This window comes from Bison bison, unplaced genomic scaffold (genome assembly GCF_000754665.1).
Source record: "Bison bison bison isolate TAMUID 2011002044 unplaced genomic scaffold, Bison_UMD1.0 scf7180017864338, whole genome shotgun sequence".
NCBI lineage: Eukaryota > Metazoa > Chordata > Mammalia > Artiodactyla > Bovidae > Bison > Bison bison.
Window position 1 is genome coordinate 5,354,764 of NW_011494910.1, and position 11,766 is coordinate 5,366,529.

The 11,766-nt window shown below is 40.1% G+C and overlaps 1 protein-coding gene across 1 annotated transcript in view; it reads left to right on the forward strand.

The window, feature by feature from the left end:
* CR1L (complement component (3b/4b) receptor 1-like) overlaps positions 1 to 11,766 on the forward strand; it is a 68,150-nt gene that overhangs the window by 22,917 nt on the left and 33,467 nt on the right. Inside the window, 1 exon segment of the mRNA XM_010854268.1 lies at positions 9,303 to 9,375. Coding sequence (XP_010852570.1) covers positions 9,303 to 9,375 — 73 coding nt within the window.

The window sequence follows — 11,766 nt, forward strand, 5'->3', positions numbered from 1 at the left end:
GCAGATGACACCACCCTTATGGCAGAAAGTAAAGAGGAACTAAAAAGCCTCTTGATGAAGGTGAAAGTGGAGACTGAAAAAGTTGGCTTAAAACTCAACATTCAGAAAATGAAGATCATGGCATCCGGTCCCATCACTTCATGGGAAATAGATGGGGAAACAGTGGAAACAGTGTCAGACTTTATTTTTCTGGGCTCCAAAATCACTGCAGATGGTGATTGCAGCCATGAAATTAAAAGACTCTTACTCCTTGGAAGGAAAGTTATGTCCAACCTAGATAGCATATTCAAAAGCAGAGACATTACTTTGCCAACAAAAGTTTGTCTAAGCAAGGCTATGGTTTTTCCTGTGGTCATGTATGGATGTGACAGTTGGACTGTGAAGAAGGCTGAGCGCCGAAGAATTGATGCTCTTGAACTGTGGTGTTGAAGACTCTTGAGAGTCCCTTGGACTGCAAGGAGATCCAACCAGTCCATTCTGAAGGAGATCAGTCCTGGGATTCCTTTGGAAGGAATGATGCTAAAGCTGAAATTCCAGTACTTTGGCCACCTCATGCGAAGAGTTGAGTCATTGGAAAAGACTCTGATGCTGGGAGGGATTGGGGGCAGGAGGAGAAGGGGACGACAGAGGATGAGATGGCTGGATAGCATCACTGAGTCGATGGACATGACTCTGAGTGAACTCCAGGAGTTGGTGATGGACAGGGAGGCCTGGCGTGCTGTGATTCATGGGGTCACAAAGAGTCGGACACGACTGAATGACTGATGTGATGTGATCTGAATACAAAAGTATTTATTCAGAGCCCACAAATACTAAGAATAGCAATAAACAAAAGAGGAAAAATCCTTATGTACAGCTGCTATTGATGAAGTTCAGTGTAATGGGTAATGACATAACTTCTAATAACAGTACTGTTGTTATTGTTTAGTTGCCCAGTCATGTCCACCTCTTTGTGACCCCATAGACTGCAGCATGCGAGGCCTCCCTGTCCTTCACCGTCTTCGGGGTTTGCCCAAGTTCATGTTTATAGCATCAGTGATGCCATCCAGCCATCTAATCCTCTAATGCCCTCTTCTGCCCTTGATCTTTTCCATGATCAGGGACTTTTCCAATGAATCATCTGTTTGCATCAAATGACCAAAACCCTGGAACTTCAGCTTCAACATCAGTCCTTCCAATGAATATTCAGGGTTGATCTCCCTTAACATCGACTGGTTTGATCTCCTTAGTAAGAGTATAAATTGATACAAATTTATACCATTTAGCACAATTTAAGCAATATATTTTTGCCAAGAAGTTAAACTTATCAGAAGAGTCTGTGTGTGCTGTGCTTAGTCACTCAGTCGTGTCTGACTCTTGCAATCCCATAGACTGTAGCCTGCCAGGCTCTTCTGTCCATGGGTTCTCCAGGCAGGAATACTGGAGTGAGTTGCCATTTCCTTCTCTAGGGCATCTTCCCAACCCAGGAATCAAACCTCGGTCTCCTGTATTGCAGGCTGATTCTTTACCAACTGAGCTACAAGGGAAGCCCTCTGAAGAGTCTAAAAGAATCTAAAGGTTTGGAAAGGTTGGAAAATAACCTAATATTCACAATAGGGGATTGTTGGAGTAAATTGTGGTCCATTTTAGGTGACGGAATGGGCTTCCCTGGTGGCTCAGAGATTAAAGCGTCTGCCTGCAATGTGAGAGACCTGGGTTCAATCCCTGGGTCGGGAAGATCCCCTGGAGAAGGAAAAGGCAACCCACTCCAGTATTCTTGCCTGGAGGATCCCATGGGTGGAGGAGCCTGGTAGGCTGCAGTCCATGGGGTCGCAAAGAGTTGGACACGACTGAGCGACTTCACTTTAAGTGATGGAATATTATTCTGCAATAAAATATTGGGGATTGATCATAGTATATTTGCTAGAGCTTGCAGGAAGGATTCCAATGAGCAATTCACATATTTTCACCACCAAATTTCTGGACCAACTGAGGAATCAGACAGATGAAGCTCAAATTATATCTTTATTGCTGAAAGGGATTGGTAGAGAATATAACTTTAGGTCAGGGATCAATGAACTAATTTTTAAAATCCTGCAATTAAATGTACTTTCCTGTTCTTGGGCACAGATGAATAACAGTCAGCTTCCCCCACCCACCCCCACTCACCACAGGGGTAGGAGAGGCACTTTAGCATATGGCTGGGAATGAACCAGAATGCATCCTCTCTGCAGGCATGAAGAGTGAGAGTGTGGTGCAAGATGAAGAAGTTTGAAATTAATTGCCCTTATCCTTCTCCCAAACTCACCAGTCTGAGAATTCATGATGGGCAGGTAGAGATAAAGACAGAACCCAGGAGTATCAGTCTCAATGAGGCCCCAAAAGGAAATCTGAAGAGCAAACGTAGGTGTGCTACCCAGCAATATTGTATATAATGAAAACAGTTTTAGGATAGAGGTTATATTTTAAAAAGGCGAGACTCCAAACTCAGGACTAAGGCAACTCCAAACCAAAGCAAGGAGAGAAAGTTGCTTGTTATTTCAGAGAAGAAGGAGGAGAAAGACAAGTGAGGGATGGAATAAAATCACTGATGGCATTCACTTCCCAGGGTAACACTTTCTAAAACTCACCCAAAATGCAACAAAAATTCTTTGCACAAGTGGATTTGGGGGAGAAACCCACAAAGTCCTGGGTTTTGCTGCTAGATGAAATGTAGTACAGAACCCAAAGCCAGCAGGGATAGACACAGCAGAGTGGAAGCAGAAAGAAGTGTGGGAAAATAAGCCCTAAGACACACAGACATCATGCGGGTGAAGGAGGACTCTCATACGGCTGTGAAATATAGGTCCCAGTCCAGTTTAACCACAACCACCTGACAGCTAACATTCATGTTACATATGTATTTCTTCACATAAGAGACTGAAAGAACTTCCTCTAAGTTCTGGACCCAAAGCACAGTGCACAGACCAGCAAGGTCAGCATCCCCTGGAAGCTTGTTAGAAATGCAAAATCTGCATACCCACTGAATCAGAATCACATTTTCACAAGATCCCCTGGTGATTTCCATGCAAATGAGAATTTTGAGAAGCTCTTCTCTAAACCATTAACTATGCTGAAAGAGAGATTTTAGGTAATTTTTTGTCATTACTGGAATTTTCTGTGTCTTTCACTTTTTTCTACAATGACTGATTACTAACTTTTATAGACGGTTTTTAAAGACCTGTTACTGAACTTCTAGTTCCAGCTTCGCTTTTCCCTGCTTCTCTCTCTGCATATGAATAAATACCCTGGAAACTGTTCAACATACAACCATAAGATAACCACAAAAGGTAGAGAGAAAGTGGGCTGGTTAGGGGCCCCAGACCTTAAAGAATGATCCTGTGGTGAGTTCCCTGGATTTTCCTTTTATCTCAAAAGATAAGTGCTATAGAAGACTGTAAGCCAGAATAGTCAACAAGCAGAGAGAAACAGAAGGCTACTCTCCCATTAAAGGACTGGAGGAGGGGAAGCTCAGCAGGGATGTAGTGAAGAAACCCATCCTTAGGGATAGCATTGGCCCAGTCTGCCTAGCACAATAGGGAGCAATCAGGGAGGGGAGAAGCCTGTCCTTCCCACATCCCACCCATCAGAAACAGCACATCTCAGTCCACCAGCAGCCATGTCAATAACAGAACCTGGGTGACTGACATATCTCATGCCCTACAATGGCCAACAGCAGTGAGTTTATTCTCTGCTTCCAATAGCACCAGAAGAACCTGGTTGGTGAGACCTAGACTTCAAGATAGCAGCAGGAAGACTCCTCCACTCACATCAGACATGCCAGAAGGCCCAGGGTGCCAGCCTTCTACACTGTAGCAGAAAACAGACCAGAATCAGTATCTCTTGACCCTACACCCATGGTAGTGTACCACTAATCCAGCAGCAGCAGATGAACCAGTCTCAGGGTCTCTTGATCCTCCACATGGTGGGAAAAAGCGCCCAGACTCAAGTCTCCTAGTCTTCCGCATACTAAGATGTTCCAGTCATGTCTGACTCTGTGCAACCCTATAGACTGTAAACTGCCAGGCTCCTCTGTCCATGGGATTCTCCAGACAAGAATACTGGAGTGGGTTGCCATGCCCTCCTCCAGGGGAACTTCCTGACCCAGGGATAGAGCCCGAGTCTCTTATGTGTCCTACATTGGTGAGTGTGTTCTTTATCACTAATGCCACCTGGGAAGCCCTAGTATTCTACCCAGCAGCAAAAAGCAGCCTCATTAGATGCTTCCCTCCCTTGGTGGCACCAACTCTGGTGAAGTGGGAAGCCCACCCTTAGAAAGTAGCCAGAGAGCAGGCCAGAGAATTTACTCTCTATCTCAAGGTTTGAATATCCCCCATTCCACACCTAGCAACAGCAGGCAGCCCAGGGAAGCAGTTTTATTCTTACAGGCAGCATCAACAGAGATACACTGAAGATTTAAGTGGGAGCCAGAAAAATAAAGCAGATCAGAATACCATTGAGAGACTTAGAAAACTAAAGCTAAACTGGAACTAAATCTCATAAAATTAGTCCAGAATCTACACACTAACCTAAAGAAGATGGTTGCCTGATAAAATAGGTTTAAATAAGATCGAGAATCTTATAATATTCAACATGTTTAGGATACAGTAGAAAACTGTCACATCAAGAACCAGGAAGCTCACAACTTGATTGATAAAAGATATCGACTGATGCCAATACCAAGATGAATTAGATGTTGGAACTATTATATATACTTTAAAGCAGCCATCACAAAATTATTTAAACAAGTTATTATAAACCCTCTTGAAAAGAAATCTTTGAAGCAACCAGAGAGAAAGGACACCTTATCTCTAGGGGAACTCCGGTTGGAATGAGAGTGATGGCATTTTCTTATCTGAAAATGTGGATATAAGAGGGATTTGGCACAACCTATTTCAGCTACTGAAATAAAAGAACTTATCAAATATGAATTCTATGTCTATAAAAAATGTCCATTGCATGCCTGAAAACTGCTATTTCTGCCTCTATCTCCCATGGCTTTGCCTCTCTATATATATTAACCCCACCTTCCTTCTGTGCCCAGATTTCTCTTCTTCCTGAGGACACCAGTCCTTGTGGATGGGGACCTACCTAACCAAAGCCTTAACATATTACATCTGTGAAGACCTTATTTCCAAGTAAAGTCACATTCTGAGGTTTCAGGTGGATACAAATTTGGAGGCACACTGTAAAACCCAGTACAGACACAAATATATATTTCACTGAACAGAATATACACTTGGAAAGCAAGCACATGAAAAGATATTCGACTTCATTAGCCATTAGGAAAGTGCAGATTAAAACAACAGTGGGACAGCATTGCACATCTATCTGCATGAGTACTATAAAAACAGTAAAAATACCAAATGCTAGCATGGATGTGGAGGAAACAGATGACTTATACATTGTTGATAGGAATTTAAATGGGAAATTCACTCTGGAAAACATAAATGAGCTATCATGAAAAGCTATCATGAAAAGAAAATGGAAGAAACTTACATGTATTTTCCTAAATGAAAGCAACTGATCTAGAAAGGCTAGCTACTGTATGGTTCTGTTTATATGACATTCTGGAAAAGGCAAAACTATGGAGTAATAATATGGTTTTCAGAGACTGAGAGTAGGGACGGATGAATCAGCTGAGCTCAGAAGTTTTTCGAGCAGTGAAACTAGTCCGTGTGATACTACACTGGTGAGCGCGTGTCACTCTACACTTATCCAAACCCATGGGATGCATAGCAACCTCTGAGTGAGAATGATGTATCAGTGTAGAAATGCATAGCTCTGAGGGAGTAAGTGAGAGTCGCTCAGTCGTGTCTGACTCTTTGTGACCCCATGGACTATACAGTCCATGGAATTTTCCAGGCCAGAATACTGGAGTGGATAGCCATTCCCTTCTGCAGTGGATATTCCCAACCCAGAGATCAAACCCAGGTCTCTCACATTACAGGAAGTTTTTTGTTTTTTTGTTTTTACCAGCTGAGCCATCAAGGAAGCTTGCACAACTCTAGTGGAGATGCTGAAAATGTGGGGGGATATGCATATGTCAAGGCAGGGAGTCTATTGTAAATCCCTGTACCTTCTGGTCAGTCTTCCTTCAACTGCTCTTAAAAATAGTCTACTAAAAATTGCATAGATATAAATGCACATGCAAGCGTGTGCATTCACGCACACAAATTAATGCAAATAAAACAATAAATACAAATAAAATTAATGGATCATATCTATGTCAATATCCTGGTTTTAACATAATACCATAGTTTTGCAAGATGTTACCAATGGGAAAAAATGAGTAGAGGGTGCCTGGGCTCTCTCTGTATTATTTCCTACAACTACATATGAATCTATGATTATCTCAAAATAAAAAGTTTTTCTTTAAGTTACTATGAAGTTGCTAAAGAGAGGTTCTTCTTACCAAAGATTTCAATGTCCTAATCTAAATAATTCACAAAGATTTTTTTTTTCTTATTTTTTTGCTAACTCATCTATCTGGTTCATGTATGCATAGATTCAGGACATTCTTAAAAAATAAAAAATTATCATTCTGAAAAAAAAAATAAAAAAGGAAGTGACACAAATATTGAAAGGTCTCTCTGTTCTACTCTTGGCTCTATGTAGAAGATTATCAAATATCTAGACACATTTACTAACAGACTGCTTGTGGCTTCTGGCATTGAATTTGTCATGACTTTTCCTGAACCGTGGCTTAGCTGATATGACCCTACAACTCCCTCTTCCCCAGGTGACCCAAGAAGGTAGGATGGATGTAAAGGCTACAGACTGTTGAAATGGATATAAAAATTCTGGATTCCTCTTTTAAAAAGAAGCATGAGTTTTACCTCTCTTTCTTTCTCAACATCATGAAAGGGAAGAAATCTGGCTATTATTTACTCAATTGTTTACTGTATTTTTGGGAGACAAATTTAGTACATGAAAACATTCTCTAAGGGTCCCCATAACCAACGAAAACAAGGTTACATTTTGATTCATTCTGTGTTCATTATGCAACACTAAACAATAGTAGTAAAAGGAGAACTGTGGACTCAAGTTAGAACTTCACCATTTTTATCCCCAATGTCATGATTAGAAAATAAAAAGAGCACTTTGAGAAATAATCTCTGTGAAGTCAAAAGCCAGAAGTGTCTCCGTGGTTTCTGCCTCTATGGCAAACAGATAGAAGGAAAGGCACATGCCAGTCCAGGTTCAATGCACGATACTGGATGCTTGGGGCTAGTGCACTGGGACGACCCAGAGGGATGGTATGAGGAGGGAGGAGGGAGGAGGGTTCAGGATGGGGAGCACATGTATACCTGTGATGGATTCATTCTGATATTTGGCAAAACTAATACAATTATGTAAAGTTTAAAAATAAAATAAAATTTAAAAAAAATAAAAAAAAATAAAAAAGAAGGAAGGGCACACATAGTGGGAGGACTGCAGCCTTCCTTTCCTCCTTTTGTTGTCTATTTGTGTTTCTGCGAATTTGCGGTGCAATTTAGAATATGTTCATTTCTGAAGATGTTCCGAAAGGCATTAAGAAACCAGAAAACAATCCTGAAGGCATTAATAAAGACAACACAATCACTACTTCAACGTAACAATGCTTCAGGGTTTTCCAAGAACTTCCACAGCTGTCACTCTTTTCATTTGATCTCTATTTGATCTATTTTGTTGTTTGAAAAAATTTTGTGCCATAGTCTCTTATATATTCATAAGACAATATTCTAAGCTACACCAAAGAAACACTTGACTTATTTGACACTATTTCTCTTAACCTTTAGTAATATCCAATCTTATTCTCCACCAATTTTCATGAACAATGCAGCCCAACAGTCCATGAGTACACAGAATTTCAGTTGAAACAGAAATAAATGTCACCAGTTTTTCTAAATTGTATGGCAAGCTTTGAACACCTTTTGGCATACTAATTGAGAATTTTTGCCTGTAACGTTTATGATATGAAATAAGTGCTCAACTAATTTTATCTTCTTTGGATTTCCTTTGATTCTAATTTGATGAATCATTTATCTTAGATGTATATAAAAATGTGCCTTAACCTAATAAAGAAGAGATATCTAATTTAGAAGATCTGAAGAAGAAAATTTGTTGTTCAGTCGCTCAGTCATGTCTGACTCTCTGTGACCCCATGGACTGCAGCATGCCAGGCTTCCCTGTCCTTCATCATCTCCTGGAGCTTACTCAAATTCATGTCCATCGAGTCAGTGATGCCATCCAACAATGTTGTTCTCTGTTGCCCCCCTTCTTCTCCTGTCATCAATCTTTCCCAGCGTCAGGGTCTTTTCTAATGAGTAGGCTCTTCGCATCAGGTGGCCAAAGTATGGAAAGAGTCATCTCCTCGCTAGGTTGATAAGAAGTCCAGGGTTCCTGAGGAGAAGAAAGGAGTCCAGAGCCCTCAAGAAGGAGAAAGAGGTCTGGGGCTCTCAAGGAGAAAAGGACAAATGTTCTTTTCTACACTGTTTTGTCTTAGTCAATATAACAATGTATCTTGCTTGAGGACATGTTTCTCCTTAACAAGAACTTTCTGACTAAACTTGTCATGTTAAAATGTATATTATGGAAGTGGGTCTGGTAAGATCTTTCTATTGTTCATTCTAATCTTGTTAATTTAAAATGTATGTTGTGGAAGTGGGTCTGAAAAAAGTATATAAGGCCTTGATAAGACTAGCTGGGGGCATTCTCCGTCCCCCTTCTGATATCCATGTCAGAAGCTTTCTCTTTCCCTTTTCTTACTTTAATAAAACTCTGCTACACAAAAGCTCTTGAGTGATCAAGGCTGGTCCCTGGTCCTGAAGCTACATCTTCTTTGGAGATCATGAATCCAACATTGTTCACCTATCAGTATTGGGGCTTCAGCTTCAGCATCAATTCTTCCAATGGATAATCAGGGTTGATTTCCTTTAGGTTTGACTGGTTGGATCTCCTTGCAGTCCAAAGGACTTGCAAGAGTCTTCTCCAACACCACAGTTCAAAATCATCAGTTCTTCAGTGTTCAGTATTCTTTATGGTCCAGCTCTCACATCTATGCATGACTACTGGAAAAACCATAGCTTTGACTATACGGACTTTTGTCAGCAAAGTAATGTCTCTGCTTTTTAATACTTTCTATGTTAATGTCCAAATAAAGGCATAACATTTGGGAAAGTGATAGTACTTTGATAAATGGAAATTGTCTTTCTGAATTTTCCAAGATTGTAGTTTAAGTAGGATTAAGTGTTTATTTACAATACAGTATTCATTATTCTTTGTCTCTAGATACCGAGTAGAGTCAATCCTCTGCTGCGCTCATCATCTCTGGCAACTCTGTCACCTGGGATAATGACCCACAGATTTGTGAGAGTGAGTTAAATATTCTTGTCCGTTACTTTACCAAGAGATTCTCAATTTTTCCCTGAAGTTATAAAAAAATCTTAATTGATTTTTGCATCCTGTCAATCAGATAGCTGAATATAGTTATAATGGTCTCAGAAATACATGTGAGGTTCTGGCAACTGTTTTTCAAAGTACTTCTTTATTCTGGGTTGAGAGTTTCTGAACCTAGGGACTTAAATGCATAAAAGCCTTCAAATTTCATTTTCATGTCTATTAATTTGAAATTATGTTGGTTCTGCCAATCCCAGTATAATAACCATTCTGCATAGACAATTAGTAAAAAAAAATTTTTTTGAGTCTTTCTAAAACACTGGATTTATTTATAAAATTAAAATTTTTTTTTTTTTTTTTGGTCACACCACACAGCCTGAAGTGTTATTGAACCAACCACGCCACCTGCAGTGGAAGCTTGGAGTCTTTTTTTTTTTTTTTTTTTTTACACTTGTTCCCCATCCTGAACCCCTCTCCCTCCTCTCTCCCCATACCATCCCTCTGGGTCGTCTCAGTGTACCAGCCCCAAGCATCCAGTATAATGCAACGAACCTGGACTGGTGATTTGTTTCATATATGATATTATACATGTTTCAATGCCATTCTCCCAAATCATCCCACCCTCTCCCTCTCCCACAGAGTCCAAAAGACTGTTCTATACATCTGTGTCTCTTTTGCTGTCTCACATAAATTTTTAAACTGATACTCTCCAAGGCTGATGAAGCTATGGAGTAATTTGCTTTCATGTACCAAATGTTTAACACACTTTCTTGAAAGTCATGATGTAATATAAGCTTCAAAAATGAGCTTGTATTTTGATCTGCTACATAGAATTTATGTTGTTGTTCAGTCGCTAAGTTGTGTCTGACTCTTTGTGACCACATGGACTGCACACTAGGCTTCCCTCTCCTTCACTATCTTCCAGAGTTTGTTAAAATTCATGTCCATTTAGTTGGTGATGCCATCTATATAACCATGTTCTCCTCTTATAGACTCTTTGCAACCCTTTTAGACTGTAGTCTGCCAAGCTACTCTGTCCATGGGATTTTTCAGTCAAGAATATTGGAGTGTGTTACCATTTCCTCCTTCAAGGGATCTTCCTGACTTAGGGATTGAACCCATGTCCCCTGTGTCTCCTGCATTGCGAATGGATTCTTTACCCTTTGAGCCATCAGGGGCCCTAGAATTTATACTTAAGAAATAAAGCGGATTGTAAATTTTTATTGCAGTATACATTATAATGGCAAGCACATTAAACTAATCTAAATGCATTTCACGGTTCAAATTATGGTTTGGAAATAACTACTGGAAGGAAAAAGACTTATTAAAAATGACTACAGAGAGTTCCCTAAGAAACATAAAATATCCATGCATAATTAGAAGAAATACCTCCATACATTGGAATTATATTCAGTCATAACAGAATATCATGAAGAAACAGTAATATAACGATGACTATTATATAAAAGTAGTATATCTAGACCTATTTTTATATTTTCATCTCTATAATTCTGTAACTTTTTCTATATTCAACCCTGGCAAATGGCTTTAAGCCTCCTTGATGAAGGGTAGCAAGGAAACAACGGTATACGTTTTGGCTGTGTAGCATATGCTTCCTCAAGAAGAGCTAGTCAGTCTCCCATTTATTGAAGCTGCTCTAGGTCTCCACATTGGTCTCAAGTCTTAGAAATGGTTGACAAATAACTACCGCTTTCTTTTGTACTGATTCAATCAGACTTCTGTTCACTAGATCTAGATCTTCTCTAAAGCTCCAGTACTTTGGCCACCTGATGCAAAGAGCTGACACACTGGAAAAGACCCTGATGCTGGGAAAGATTGAGGCCAGGAGGAGAAAAGGTGGTTGGATGGCATCACTTCCTTAATGGATATAAGTTTGAGCAAACTTCAGGAAATAGTAAAGGACAGGGAAGCCTGGTGTCCATGGGGTACCAAAAGTCAGACAGGACTTATTGACTGAACAACACCATCTTCTCTGCTCATACAAATCAAATAATACTTTAGACCACTATACATCTGCTTCAGTTTTAGAGATTCCATGATCAACTAGCCAATGCAAAGATCTTTGCAGGAAAATCATTCTGATTTCTCTTTCAATTGTCTCTGGTAGCTAAGTGCTACTACGTGACCTCTGTGATCCTGAAGTCCTTTCATCTCCATTGGATTCAGAGAACCTCATTTAGTAGCTACCATTCCCACTGTCATTCCTGTCCTACAGAGAATAGCCAGCACAGAGTTCCTCAAGAATGCTGAAACTTCTACATAAATGTGTTTCCCAAAGCCTTGGATAAAAGGTCTCACTTTCAACCTATGCGCACCATGGAGACAGGGAGTAGATAAACAGGTCTC